General features: G+C 41.2%; 1 protein-coding gene across 3 annotated transcripts in view; it reads left to right on the top strand.

The window, feature by feature from the left end:
• PPID (peptidylprolyl isomerase D) overlaps positions 1-9,095 on the top strand; it is a 779,435-nt gene extending 770,340 nt beyond the window's left edge. For all 3 annotated transcript variants that reach the window (XM_044062049.1, XM_044062050.1, XM_044062048.1), the window contains one exon: positions 8,648-9,095. In XM_044062049.1, the coding sequence (XP_043917984.1) occupies positions 8,648-8,736 (89 nt within the window). In that variant the 3' untranslated portion in view covers positions 8,737-9,095. The remainder of the gene's footprint in view (positions 1-8,647) is intronic.
• The last annotated feature ends 6,951 nt before the right edge of the window (positions 9,096-16,046 follow it).

Here is a 16,046-nt window from a genome sequence, read left to right as displayed (position 1 = left end):
CGTGTGTTTTTCGTATGTATGTCTGACGGTGTGCAAAGTAAGTGTAGGGAGTGTAATGGTAGATTTTTTTGTGTTTTCGTGGTAATGCGACCTTGGAGTTATAGACAAGTAGCGGGGGTGTGGTGGGCCCAGCCCACCATATGAGGCGTGCAGAGGGGCTTGCCCCCCTGCTTATTACATAGGTTATGTAGGTTTTGTTGGTGTATGTTTTTGTTGCTTTGTCATGGTGTAGGCAGGGAAGTGTTTGTGATTTTGTGGTGAAGGGTGTATTAAAAACTGAACATTGCTATCTGAAAATTCGGTATTATAAACTTTCAGTATAATGACATTTGTTTTTTTACTTTTTCGTTATTTCTGTGTCAAGATACTGAAAGTTGATCTATCAGTATTTTGAGATTTGAAAGTAGACCCTTTAAACAGGATGGTGTGCACTTGTCAAGACAAGGGCAGATCATTTTTGCAGCAGATATATTGTGACATTTGACTAACACAAATAGAGTTTTTGCCAGGTTAAAAATGTATTAGTTCACAGACAGCAACATTTGATGTAGCTCTTGATTGTTGATGCTAGGAGTATTAGTAATGGTCTTTTTATATTGCTACATTCCCACAAGATTGACATTGTTTGTGAAACTTGATTAAAGAATAATGACTGGAAACTAGTTCTGTCAGAATATAAATGCTATAACATACATTCTATCAAAAAATCAGGTGGAGGTGTTGTGGTGGGGATTAAAAACTATGAGACCCATGATTATTGCATGTTCAGTGATAACACTAATACTGTACATTATATGACTGTGAAAGTAAAGATAACCATGGAACATATAACAGTTGTAGTCTATAGACCACCAAAGTTAAGTGCTGATGACATAGAGGAATTCATACATTTCTTGCATGGAACATAATTGTGGCTGGGGACTTAAATTTACCAGAAACAGATTGGAATAATGTTTCAAACTGGAATTTTCACTGTGTGATACCTTAAACCTTCTGAGATGAAGGCCCATGGGGTATGTGGAGATGACTCCTTCAAGACATCAAGTGTTTTCAGCTACATGGCTTTTGAATGTTCATGACTTTTTTTTTTTTTTTTTACTTTTTAAGTCTTTATGGTTACATTCAGGTCAATAAAACCAAACCCCACTAGCTGTGGACCTTTTGGTCTTTTTATTGACCTTATCAGCACAGCATAAGTGAATAGTTTGGTTATAATTCAGAAACACAAGGTATTTAAACCCAGCTAATGCCCATAATCATTAAGGTGCCTTAATGCAAAATATTTCAAATAGCCTCCAAACCAAAGGGTACACAGGCAAACCATTCAGTAAAAACTACAAGACAAACCCAGTCAAGCTGGAGTTTTCACTATGTTCTTAAGGGTCATTTGCATATATTCCATGGGCCTCCATCACAGGAGGAGAATTCTAACTTGGTTGTGTTTTTATTGCATTTTTACTGGATGGTTTGTCAGTGTGACCTTTTTACCCTTTGGTTTGAATAAAAATGGTTCAGCAACATTAGTAAAAAAATATACACCATATGTGGAGCATACTGGATAAGGAAATGCTATTGCTTCATGTTAAGTTTTACGACCATTAATTAAGGTTGACAAGCACAAAATAAACCTGTAACTGCTGAAGGTGCACTGTTACAAAGAACAAAATTCAAAGAGAAAAGCATTGATACCACCACTCCATATCCATAACTACAACTGCTCCTTCTTTCTCGGCAGGAATAATGACTATATCATGATTATTTTTTAGTTCCCTAACGGCTTGTTGTTCCACTCCAGACAGGTTGTGGCCCAACATCCGGGATTCATAACCATGAAAGTGTAGATCTTTAAGAACTGATAGTTGAAAGATGGACACATATTTGTCCATAGGGGGCTGAAAAGTAGATTTTTTGAAATGAAAATCAGTAGATATTTGAGAGTCACCCTGTTGACCAAAATATAATTTTAAATTCAACAGTCTACAAAATGACAAGACATCTTTCACAATACTGTCTTCATAAACATAAAAACCAGGAACATATGTTAATCCCTTGTTTAATAGTTTAATAGCAGTTTCAGATAGTGTTGCAGAGGAAATGTTGAGTACATTTGAGCATTCTACTACTTGGGAATTATCATTTGTAACAGTGTTTCCAAATTCTCCACGTTTGTGATGTTTTCTCCCACCCCTATGTTTCCTAGGCCTAAAGGGTGGTCAGCATTTTTTTGTTTCTTATGTGCTGGGGTCCCCTGAGTGAGCCCATGCTCTGTTTCCATAACAGAGGATTCCTCCCCTGATGTGCTACTATAGTTGTTTTTAGATTTCTTTAAAATGGATCTGGGTATCTTCCTTCTGGGTCTAGTCCCCCTATAATCCCCGTCAGAAAAAGTGACATTCTTTTTGATACCAAAAGATTTACCCTGTTCGTAGTCCGTCAAATCCCTATGAAATTTATGTAGTTTCTTACTTAATTTTTTCTCTGTTAGTAAATCCTTGGATAGTTTCTGAAGACATTCTTGGTATAATGTCTGACCCTCATATGTCTTGATTTCCTCACAAATATGTTGGGTTTCTGTAATATTGGTCTGAATTGACCATTCATAAAAGGAAGACAATATTTTTACAAATGACATGGTTGCATCTTGCTGTGCTTCTGCCCATTCCTCATATAGCCTATCATCCGGATTACTGACATATGGTTGTGACCGAATTCTCAAACCCCTTGGAGTTAATTTTTAGCCCGATAGGCCTTAAATAGTTTAAGGTGCCAAAATGAACTGCGTAAATTGGTCATACTTTTAGCCAATTTAATAAAATGATTCTTACAAATATCATTTGGGCCCCTAGTATCTCCAGTAGTAAGACCACCATTATTCTGAGCCCCAAACACTTGAAGATCATTTTTGTCTGCAGATAGACCCTGCAGTATAGTGACTAAGTCCATGATAGGTGTCTCTTATTATGCTCTGGGATCAGCTCAAAGAATCATTAATACAAGGGAAAAAATAGGGTGGGTATGTAGATCTCTTTAGCCTAAAAAATCCATTTGGATAGGTAAAATACTCAAAAATATAATAAAAAATCCCTTCCAATTTTATGTCAATTATTAACTCCCCAAAAAATATATCTAAGTTATTTAGGAGAATATACCCAGATGATTGTTGCTATACATATATAGTATTCTCTCTGTTAGAGTTGGTTTTCAACCACAGTATAGAAAGTGATACGTTTCACAAAAATGTTAATATATAGAGAAAGTTAAACAATGTACTATTCTCTGAAAAAAGAGAGAACAAATCATTTGTTTATAAGGAAACACAGTATGTAAATGCAAATGTTGTCCCCCTATAAAACAAGGATTTACATGAATCATTTGATATTTGAAATAAATGTCCACCTAGTCTTTGATGTTAAGTGGGGACAGTTATGCATAGCCTGATATATTGAATATTGTGAAAACACTCATAATTCGATGTGAACAGTAATGTCTATAGTTAAACAGTAAATAATATCAGAAAAACATCCAATTTTGTGTGCGATACATAAAATCCCACAGTAAGTGAGTGAATGAGCTTTATCAAATAACTGTGACTCGCAAAAGGTGTATTATGCACAATATGATTTGGCTTGAATATATAAATGGGCTGCCACAAAGCACTCTAGTATGCATGTATCACAAAAATCTTGGTCATATATTTACTATAAAACAATGCACCTGTAGCCAAAATTCCTACATGTGAAATATGGAAAACAGTATACCATAGGTACCTATTGTAGTTGTCCAAAGTTCCATATACAAGATAATACCCAGTTGTGGTAATTACAGTCCAAAATGTACCAAATTATGTCCCAAAGCTTGTAATTTGAACCTCCAGTTGCTCTATATGCCACAACGATCCTTCGATCCTATTGTCGTGAAACAGTAGAGCAATTCAATATTGCGGCCTCTATGAACTGTCCTAAAAGTCCCCTGTAATCCATACGTCACAACGATCCTTCGATCCTATTGTCGCAATCAGTAATAACACGTTATAACGAAGTTTCATATATTAAATGTCAATAAACTATTCCAAAAGGCCCAAGTAAGTCCATAAGCACACACCTGCCCTGTAATTTTGTGATCGCTTGATGCGGTACAATATGGCGGACTGAACGTCTGCATGAAAAACACTGCCACGACGATCCTTCGATCCTGTTGTCACAGTCCCATAGGGCTTGATTAAATAACCAAAGACCTTAGTTTTCCAGAGATACAGAGTAGAGGAGCCAGGCAGGAGTGTCCTCTTTCCCCTTTATTTGCATTATATTTAGAACCATTAGCAAAGAAAATAAGGGACTCAGAAATTCAAGGATATAATTGGTATGGTAGTCAAGAAAAGCTGTCTATTTGCAGGTGATACTATTTTGTACCTGACAAAACCAGAAAAAGATATTAGTGTTGTGGAACATTTTGAACCAGTTTCAGATCTTTTTTGTGATACAAAATTAATGAAATTGAAACAAAGGCAATAGCAGCAAATGATGTACCCACACATGAACTGGTGAATTTAGGAGTATGGATTAAAAATTATTCTAGTGCGGCAGTTGAGGATTTGTGGGAAGAGACTTAACAAAAGATAATACAAAATCTGAGAAAATGATGGAAGCTTTGTTATATGGTTATGGATAGTTAGATACAAGCAGTTAAAATGTTTTTAGTCCCTGTAGTCGTATACACAGGTCAGGCATATTTTTATCAACCAAAGAAGTTGTGAGTAGCAATCAATAAAGAGCTTGAAGGACTTCATCTGGGAGGGGAAGACTGCAAAAGTCAAATGGGATAAGCTGATACTTCCAGTAGAACGGGGCGGATTGGGATTACCTAATCTGAACGGGTATTTCACAGCTACACAGTTAAGTCTCCTATACATAGTACAAACAGAAAACTATAATTCAAAGTGGAAAGGGATAATGAAACATGGGTGAAGCTCAAGAAACAAGGAGAGACTGGGATTTTGGATGCAGGTCTTTTAAGGAGAATAACAATAATCATGCAGTGTATTGTATACATAAAGTAGCAGAAAGTATTCTAAGAACTAAACCAGTATGGGAATGGAGAAAGATTCTGCCGATAAGGATGACTGCAATTAGGGATACAGGCAATAGGCAATACGGGGCCTGAATTTATTGGAGAAATCTGGCAAAGGAACTAAGGTAGTAGGAGCATATAACTAGAGAGGGAAATATGATGGAATGGGAAGATGCCAAGAATTTATTTGGACTGCATGTTAGAGATTGCTTTCCCTATCAGGGATTGATATCAGAGTATAGGCAAAGAGAAAGAAATAGGGCGGTCCTAAGCAAAAGACCAGCACTGGTAGAGTTTTTAATAGAATCTAGAACAGAAGCTGCCATTAAAAAAGGAATGATTAGTAGAGCATGTGAAATATTGTATGATAACTATAAGAATCAATCGGAGGACGTTAGAAAGGATTGGGAAGAGAGACTGGATAAGCAATTCGCAAAGAAAGAATGGGTGTATGTCTTCAAAATATGCAACAAAATCTGGAAGATTTAGGATTCTTGAAAATGAAGAATAAAGGCACCGAAGTTACACACTGAGAGCTATATTCAATGACTTTATTACAAAAATAAGAACAGAGAGTCATTGAATATAGCTCTGTGTAACTTCGGTGCCTTTATTCTTAATTTTCGATTATTAGTTATTTTGGGCACCCCAGTATATCTGAAGCCGTTTTTGGATTCTTGATTTAGGATTCTTGCCTGGAAATGTTTACATAGATATTTTTATACCCCAAATAGAATTCAGAGAATTTTTCCTCAGGCAGACAGTAAATGTTGGAGGTGGGAAGAGGAAGAAAGGTAATTGGGAACATGTTTTCTGGGAGTGCGGTGAGTTGGCGGACTTTGATTCCCTGCGGGTTGCACTGTCGGAGACGGTGGTTGGGCAGATTGGTGTGACGAGGGAGATGATTTTTCTGAGCTATGATACAGAATCTGAATTGTCTACGCATGGTAAGGCCTTGCTGTGTCTAATAATGGTGGCTACCAAAAAAGTGATTAATAGAAAATGGAAATCAAAATCTAAAGCAACGATACTGGAAGAAGTGACTTATAGTAACAGAGATAAAACAACTGGAAATGAGATCTTTAGAAAAGGGTAGGAGCAAACTACACAGGAAAAAAATGGGAACTGTGGAAACAATACATATAAGGGAGGAATTCAGTCTAAAAGGCGGCAGGACATAAAATGAGCTATGTAATTTTTGAGTGAGAAAGATTGGGTAGATTATAAGTGATGTATAATGTTTGCAACTGGGAGTGTGTTAGCATGGTTTATGATGCAAAATGCTTGCAGCTAGGATTGTGTCTGTGTGGTTTATTTTCATTTATATAAATGTATGGTTGCCTGTGTAGTAAATGATAGTTTGTTTCTTGTTAAAAAAAAGTTAGGAATTGAGTAATTTATGTAATATTGCTTAGGTTATATGATGTGTAGCAATATATATGAAGTATAATTATGTTAATATAGTTTGATTATTTGAATATGAATGTAAATTTGCTTGTGTCACAAGCAATAATTCAATAAAAGGTGTTTGAAAAAAATGAGTTAAACAATGCTTTTTCCCATGCTTTAAGAGCATGGGGAAAGAAAGAAGCTGTCACAGCTGTGGCTGTTAAATTTCAGAGACTTGTGTTTCTTCTCAGGGGCATAAGAGGAGCCCATACCAGTTGTGGCTTTGGTGGGGACAGCAGTAACAGTTTTTCAAAGCCCTAATTCTCAGGATGATTTCCAGAGAAAGTGAAGGGAGTTGGGCTTAGGCTTGGCTGTTGGGCTCTAAGGAGTTATTTGCCTTGTTTGCGAAGACATTTTGCTTAGTAATTTAGCCCTTGAGCCAAGTAGGATTAATCCACGTGTTTATTCAGAAAGAAAAGATACAATACAAGAACAATGTTTTCAACAATAATTAAATATTAAATTATAAGTAAATATTGAACTATATATGTAATTATTAACATTAACTGCGGTAGTGGTGCTGCGGTAGCGTTGTCGCCTCATAGCAAGACGTTGTCCCGTTCGATTCTCAGCTAGAACGTCTTCTGTGTGGAGGCATACGTGAATGGGGCGTGCCTTCGTTGAAGGTTGTGTGTCAGGGCTGGTAACCCAGTACGTAAAAATCCACTACCAATCATTAGCGGACCGGAGTTCCGCTGTGGCGACCCCTAACTGGGAAAAGCCGAAAGACACAAACAATACGTAATTATTAACATTGCTGTGAGCCAAGTAGGAGCAGTGCAGAGCTTATGTGAATTGCTACTTTTTTTTTCCCTAGTGCTGTGGTTGTTCTACTGTAGCTTTTTAGTAACATTGGAGCAATACTAGACAAGTGATCATGGGGACCATAAGATGGCCTTTCCGCATACACTTTCAGGTAGATGCACTTACAACTTCTTGCTACCCTTTTTTAAGGTTCATTCATGGTTTTATTTCGTCACCTGCTTTTACATGTTTATCATTATTATTTTTAACTTCTTATCCTGTGTATCTTCCCAGTCTTTTAAACAGTGTTTTAAGCGCAATTAGTTATGTTAAACAGAGAATTCTCATTGGTGGTGATTTTAATTGGGAAAATAATTAGAGATATATATATTGGTTGGTTTGACTCAATAGTCTTTGTATCTGATGAAGTCTGCCTAAATGCGACAGAAACTCTGTATTTTGATTTGCGTTTATGCATTTTAAATCACAATAAAACCAGCTTATGTTTTATTTTCAAACTGTGCTGATTTCTTCCTTTCCATGGTGCCTTGACTTTTTTGGTTCATGTAGATTTCTCCCTGCATAGTCTGGTACATTATTTCTGTTTCGATAGGTAGATACAGCTTGACACATGTACAGCAAAAGAGGCATAATAAGGCAGACCATAATTCTGATAATGAGGGGTGATGCGCCCCCCCCCCCCCAGCTTTCCATACCCTAATATATCCCTATTTTAAAGCTTGAGTGGATGGAGGTTTGGGGACAGTAGTCACACATTCAAGCAGAATTAACAAAAGAGTAGACAAGTGACTCATCTGTTTTCAGCGTGACTGCGTATCAGAGGAAAACACCACTCCTGACTCGTGAAGCTGTCAGAATGATGTGGCAACTATTAAACTACTTTACCATTATAGCATTCTGACAACTGAGAGGAAGACTGTTATGGTCCATTGTGTTTCACTATCCCTGTATACCGTACTGGAGCCTAGAGGCACCATGGACTTTTCATATTGTTTAAAAGGGGTGGGGAGCATAGCTTGAAGAAGCTGTTTAACACCTCAGAATTCATGCAGCTGCATCTGTAGTGATTCTGATCACACTGATTGGCATCTGTGAGAATTCCCAAACAGAACACCGGTTTCTTTGAGATCCACTCCATCCATGTGTCATCATTTGATACTAGATGGATCAGGTTGTCTCTGCTGGCTGCTAATTGCTTCTGCCAAAACTAGAAAGTAATGAGTTATGAGAGTACAGAAAAAACATTGAGCTATGACAGTATACTTTTTGCTTATTGCCCAGCTGAGCTTTAAGGTTGCTTTGATGCAAATTTCATTATTGCTTTTCTGAAATGCATTATTTATTTATTTGTTTATTTATTTTACAGCCATCAATGCAGAAATTATTAAGATCAAGCAGAAAGTAAATGAAGAACGAGAAAGAGAGAAAAAGGCATATGCAAAAATGTTTGCTTGAGGGAAGATACTGCATGCTAGTCTTTTTCATCAGTGTAAAGCCTAAACATGGAGTAAGCGATGAATGACAGATTTGCTATGAAAACTACAGAAATCCATACAGGAAGTAGTTAACTCTAAAACTGATCCATCCATATGCAGCCTTATTTGTTCTGCCTATCTGTTAATATTGGTATATGGAAATAAAGTTTGTAATATTTGACCTTGCAAATGTAAAACTCAGGATCAGTTGCACATATAAAACATTATCTTTTAAATATGCAATTGTAAGAACACTGCTGGGAATGGTAAACTGTCATTCGTTATCTAGAGCAAAGGATAATGTTAAACAAATAAAGGTCATTGGTTTATATTGTAAAAGTCATGCTTCTTTTGTTACTGATTTTCAGTTTCACATTTTAAAAGGCATCAAGTTGCATGTGCACACCATGCAAATAATTTCACTTTTATTCATTTTCAGGATAGAATGGGACTCATTTTAACACCCTCAACAACAACTTTGCTAAAGAAGTTTGGGCAAAAACAACAAATTATGAAGGGAAAAAAAGGCTCAAAATCAGGGACAGTTTTTAAATATTTTTGTAGTTCACAAAAAGTTAATAGAATAACATTTTTTATCAACATTTTTATTTATTTATACTTTGACTAGCTAGTCCCACTAGGCCAGTGGCCTCTCTTCAGGAGGGAAACCCAAGGTGGTATTAATACTGACTAGAGGAAGTTTGGCCAAGGCACCAGGAAACTTCCTTTACTGTTTTCAGTACGTGCCTTGAGATACTTTACATCCAGCTGAGCTACCAGTAAGTCTGGGCGATAGAACCTTGGTTTAATGTCCAACCTTGTCCATTTTCTGAACAATAAGAAGTGTGAAACTATAATGTCTATCATTATTGAGTGATTTTAATCCTTGGGGCAAAGTACAGGTCATTCTGCAAAATTCTGGACAGTTGGGAAATGTGCTTAAATCACAATGCACGATGCAAAGAACCACAAAATACTTTAAGAGATTTTAAATAACCTGCCTTGTGAAGCATTTTGCAGTGCAGCTAACCAGGTTCTGCTTGTTCGGAATTTACTTTATGTACCCACGAATTGTAATTTAGTATTTTACTTTTAGCTTTCCTAGGCTACAGTATCCTCCCAGTATTTGTTTTCCAGCTGCAAAGGCAGAAAGGGAAAAAGTGTGTGTGTGGGGAGAGGATACTAAAAACAATTGCATTGATTGTTGAACGAATGCTGCAAGGCTGGCTTATTGGTTGGCTCTTTTTCCTTCCATGCAAGGCCTTGCAAACAGGAAGGCAATGAGGTTGGTTGCTGCTGCATCTGCCTTTAGGTACAGATATGTTTCCAGGTATTCAGTGAATCTGTTGCTGTGTATAATCAAGGATCCTTCTTGAAGGGTCTTAAGGATTGGTTATGCTAATGGAATTCAGCATAATTTTGTAGATTTTTGCATACTAGGGGCTTGGATGTGCACAGTGATGTCAAGCTTCGGATACATAAGCCCACTTCTCAACCTTGCTGTCACCAGTAAAACTCCTTGGGTTTGCTGACTTGTGTTCTATCTTCCAACATCATTTGGCTTTGGCTTTGAAATGGCAGAATGGGTTCCCTATTACATGATTGAAACCTTAGGTTATCGGACACCTAAAGGTCGATCACTAAATGTCGAAGTCTGAAAATTGCGAACGGCTGTTTCCACACAGGGGAACAATTTGTTTGGCCGTTATGTGGATTTTGTTCTTTCTCTGCTGTAAAGTATTCTTGGAGTTGGTATATTTAGTTGGGGGGGCACAGTCCCCCACATTGAGGGGTGTGGGGGATGAACCCCCCACTTCATTTCTGTTTAAAAAAATTTTTTGTTTGGCCAATAGCATTGTTTCCCTGTGTGAAAACAGACGATGTTAAGTTGTCTATCTCACCTTCATTCTTGCTGGATGGGTTCGGAGCCGACCTCGGCTCCGACTTGGCCACTCTAAAAGCTCGAGAGTTGGTTCCACCGGCTCGAGGCTCCCCTTATATCCCACAATGCTAGGCGTGAGTTACCCCAGATCTCGTTTGCCGCTACAGCGATCGAGGTGTTTGGTTTCTACCGGCTTCTTGGTGAGTTATTGTAGAGTAATTTTTAGTCTACTTAAACCCCTTTAGTTTAATTCTTAATAGTTATTTCCCTTAGTTTAGTGGATTTTGTCCCTTTTTCTCTTCTATTATCCCCTTTTCCACAAAGAACTTATAAGTTCTTCCCTCGGGCCTTCGGGCCTTTTCCATCCCCTAGTGGTGTGTGTGTGATTTTCTCAGGAATTTATAAACTTTGATAGTGAGTTTTAATTTTTGAGTTAAACTTGTATAGGGTGTAATCAGTGTGTTTGACTGTGTGTGTGTGGTTACACTTTCTTCAATAATGTCTAAAGACTCAAAGGTCTCAGGCTTCAAGAAGTGTGACTCGTGCTGTCAGAAAATGTCTCTGACAGACGGTCACACTTCTTGTGTCTACTGCCCGGGACCTTTACACCTGCAGGACTCTTGTGCTGTATGCCATGGCTTCAGCCCCAGAGTCCTGCAGGAAAGAAAAAATAAACTTATTTTGAGAGGTTTACTTAAGCCTGAGGGTTCCCTTACTGTTCCTTCGGGAAAACCCTCCAAGGCTTCTAGGTCCTCGGCTCCAGCTTCTGAGCCGAGGCCTAAGGCTTCGAAACCTCCGTCTACATCGGCTCCGGCTGGAGCCGATGAGTCTCAGACTGCAGTTTCTGTGGTTTCCTCGGCTCCGGCTGGAGCCGAGGTATTGGAAATTCCTTTGTCGGTTCCGACTAGACCTTCAGAACCGGCATCTAGAAAGAGGTCCAGGTCACCGTCCCTTGGCTCCGTTCATTCGGCTCCAGCATCTCCCTTGCTGTCTGAACGGAGCCATAGATCTCACTCCTCTAGGTCATCGAGGCTTTCGGACCATGACCTTCAGAGGGTAGTGAGTCGACTTCTTAAGTCCGAGGCACTGGCCCAAATGCTTCAGAGCCCGACTCATCAGTCGATGCCTGACTCTGTCCCTCATTATGTTCCTCCTCCGACTCCGTTGAGCTCGGAGCCGGGGCGTTTCGGAACCGAGACTGTGGTAGCGTCGGAGCCGATACAAATGTCTTCGGCTCCATCGTCGGCTCCGATTTCTTCCTTAGAAGAATCTCGGCTGGACTTCCCTCGTTGGCTCGAGGGTGAGTGGCATCGGACCCTTGTCCGACCCGCTCTCCTCTCGAGCTTGGCGCTGGTGAGTTTGGCTCCGACATCGCCTCGGAGCCATCACTGTCGGTGCTGAGGGAGGTTTTAGCTTTCGGGGCGGGGACCTCTGGCTCTGCCTGACAGGGGGGCGTTCGAGGTCATGCGGAGTGTGTTGGAACCTGGTTCAACTCCACAGTCGGCTCCGTCCGCCCCTCCCTCTTCGGTGCCTCAGGTCAAGTCGACTCACTCCCTCATCCCAGACCGCAGAGAGCCAGCTCCTCAGGAATCCCCTGTGGGGATCTCATCCTCTTCCGAGGCCTCTCCTGAATTGGCAGAAGAGCCCCCTCGGAAGAGAAAGTGTAAGAGGAAACACATAGACTCACCTGAGTCCGTCACCTCTGACACAGATTTAGAGGATTCCGAGGGTTCCCCCCGTTCCCCTTCTGAAGATGTCTCATTTGCACACATTCTAGAAATCCTCAAGCAGAGGAGAAATTGGCCAGCCCTCAACCCTTCGGAGGATGAATCTGTGTACCTTGAGGCGTTTGGCTCTCGCCCTTCCACCTCCTGGGTGTCTCCCCCCTTTGACCCCCTCATGCAGGTGGTAGCAAAAAAGGCATGGACGGCTCCTGACTCAGTGGACCCCACTCCCAGGAGACCCTCAAAATTTATCACGGCACCAGCGGATAAACAATTTCTGACCAAGGGAGTTTCTGTGGATGCTATGGTGGTTGCTGCTGCTACTAAGAAGGAACTAGCTGATCCTTCAGTGCCTGTCCATCCACCTAACAAGGAATCTAGGTCTATGGACAGGTACGGGAAGCGGATGTTCTCATCAGCGACCTTTGCAATGCGTTCGCTGAATTACCTATGCCATTTTACTCATCTTCAAAGAGACTTGATCAAAGAAGCGAGTGACATGTTGAAGGATCCTACAGCTGCGGGTTTTCAGGACAAGATGAACACTCAGCTGGCTACCCTGAACTCCATAGCTAACTCCTCCATGCGCCTCCTTTCGTATGCGGCTGATGGAGCGGGCAGGGCCGCAGGGACAGGTGTAGCCTTACGCAGGCATGCCTGGATGCGGCTATGCAACTTTGCGGACCCCTTTAAAACGTCTTTCACTAGTTCCCCGTTTGATGGATCATCTCTTTTTGGTCCTCAAGTGAAAGAAACCTTGACTAGGTGCGAGACGGATGGCAAGACTCTTTCTGCCGTCGGAGTCCGTTTTTCTACTCCTTCTAGGCCTTACCCCAAAGGCCAGAAAAGTGGGAAAATGTGGTTCATAAGCAATCTCAAGGGACTTCGCCTGACGACAGAGTCTGTTCCCGCCAGAGGCAGAGGGGAACAACAATGGTAGACGTCGCCCTAGAGGCAGGGGGGGTCCGCAGAACCAGGGCAATCGAGAAACTTTCTCCGATAAGCCTTTTCAGCATCCCTGAGGTGTTGCCTGACTGTCCACCTTCGGAGGCAGTCGGGGGAAGATTGTCACTGTACCCAGAAGCCTGGCTATCCCTAACTCGAGACAAGTGGGTACAGTCCATCATTTCCGAAGGCTATTCCATTCCCTTCGTTTGCATTCCAAACCAATCAAAAAAATCCCTTCCAGATGTTCCACCCGCTCAAAGGGATCTTGCAGCTTTGGAAATTTCAAAGCTGCTTGCAAAAAGAGCAATTCAGCCAGTTCCAGCAGACCAGCAAGGATCCGGAATCTACTCCAGGTTCTTTTTAGTTCCAAAAAAAACAGGGGACTGGAGACCAATTTTGGATCTCAGTATTTTGAACAAGTCAGTCAAGAAAACACGATTTCGGATGGTCATGCTACAGTCCATCCTCCCCCTATTGGGAAGAAAAAACTGGATGTGCTCTATAGACCTTCAGGATGCGTACTATCATATAAAAATGAACAGACGCTCCAGAAGATTTCTCCGCTTCAGGCTGGGAACCAGTCATTTTCAATTCAGAGCCCTGCCCTTTGGACTCACCACTGCCCCCCGGGTGTTTACCAAATGCATGGCAGTGGTAGCCTCTCACCTGAGACGTCAGGGATTCCAGGTGTTTCCATATTTGGACGACTGGCTCCTCACAGCTCCCACCAAGCATCTTCTTCTAAGGGCCAGGGACTACACCTTTCGCATTTGTCAAAACTTAGGCATTTCAATAAATTGCGAAAAGTCTGTTTTGTCGCCTTGTCGTTATTACCTTCATAGGCGCAATTCTAGACACAGTCAACATGTCTGCGAGGTTAACAGATCAAAGAATAACAGACATACACAAACTGGTCTTGCTCCTCTTCAGCAGCAACAGAGTCAAAGCCAGGTTAGTTCTGAAAGTATTAGGGATTATGGCGGCTGCCATACCTCTGCTTCCATTAGCCAGATTCCACATGAGAATCCTTCAATGGATGCTCTTCACACAATGGTCATACCAGCAACTTCCGATGTCCCACACCATTATGATTACGCAAACATGCAGGAATCATCTTCTGTGGTGGATGTCTTCCCCTCAGCTCTTCTTGGGAAGACCCTTTGTTCCTCCCCCTCCGGTTGCTACTCTGACAACGGACGCCTCCCTGATCGGGTGGGGGGGGCATTATCAGGGCAGAACTGTCCAGGGCACATGGCAACCAGGCGAATGCCACTTGCACATAAATGTTCTAGAGATGAGAGCAGTGCTTTTAGCGTTGCAAGCCCTTCAAGACTCTCTTCCCTTGGGAACGATAGCAATCCAGACGGACAATATGTCTGTAGTGTGGTATATCAACAAACAAGGCGGAACCAGGTCCTACCCCCTGTGTCGAGAAGCACTCAGACTGTGGCAATGGGCGATTTCTTCTCAGTGGTTTCTGATAGCAACGCACATCCCCGGGAAGTCCAATCAGATCGCGGACAAGTTGAGCAGAGCTATCCTCATGCCTCACGAGTGGTCTCTGAAAGACTCTGTTATGAGAGAAATTTTTCTCAAGTGGGGTCAGCCTTGCTGCGACCTTTTTGCTACTCCCCAAAACAGCAAGTGCAGAGATTTTTTCACCCTATTCCCTTTACCAGGCCAGCCCAGCAGAGACGCTCTAGTCCAAGTTTGGCCCCGGGGACTTCTGTATGCATTTCCTCCCTTCCCACTTATCTCTCAAGTGATACAGAAAGCTATCGCTCAGAAGGCCTCGTTGATCCTCATTGCTCATTACTGGCCTCGACAGGTTTGGTTCCCCTTTCTACATCACTTTCTGTCGGAGCGACCTTGGCATCTGGACCTAGTTCCAGATCTTTTGATCCATCAGTCGGGTCAGTTTCATCGCTCCCTTCCCTCTCTGAACCTCACTGCTTGGTTCCTCCAATTCCAACCTTAGCCAGGCTTCCTCAAATATCTCACTCTGTTCGAGATATTTTGATAGCGTCCCATAAATCTTCCACTCGAAAGATTTATTTGAGTAAGTGGAAACGTTTTGCCTATTGGGCTCAAGGAAGGGACATAGATCCTTTCACTGCCTCCATCCAAATGGTCCTTGACTTTCTAGCTGAACTCTTCCATGCAGGTTCATCTCCTTCTACTCTTAAAGTTCAATTGGCAGCTATTTCTAACTTTCATGTGGGCATTTCAGAGTCTGCCATAATGTCCCACAAGCTTTGCAAAGCCTTTTTGAAGGGAGTTTTTCTACTCAGGCCTCCTATAAGAAATCCTCCTCCTCCTTGGGACCTAAATTTAGTTCTTAGTTCTTTGATTCTTCCCCCTTTCGAACCTGCAGCCTCCTGTTCTTTAAAATTGCTATCATGGAAGACACTCTTTCTGTTAGCTATTACTTTAGCTAGAAGAGTTTCAGAACTTCATGCACTCAGCTGTCGACCTCCTTATCTGTTGTTCCATAAGGACAGGGTATCTTCTGAACCAACCCGTCTTTTTACCTAAGATAGCCTCGGCGTCTAACCTAAATCAAAGCATTGACCTTCCTGTGTTTTTCCAGAATATTCTAACAGGTCTGAACAAAATTGCATTGGCTAGATGTTCATCGTCAGTTAAGGTACTATTTGGATAGAACCAAACAATTCAGAAAATCTGACCAGCTGTTTGTCTCTTATGCAGAAGGCAGAAAGGGACTTTCAGTTTCAA

The sequence above is a fragment of the Protopterus annectens genome, chromosome 2.part1, assembly GCF_019279795.1.
Source record: "Protopterus annectens isolate FY-2018-M chromosome 2.part1, PAN1.0, whole genome shotgun sequence".
NCBI lineage: Eukaryota > Metazoa > Chordata > Ceratodontiformes > Protopteridae > Protopterus > Protopterus annectens.
Note: the sequence above shows the minus strand (reverse complement) of the source record. Positions and strands in the feature narration are given on the sequence as shown.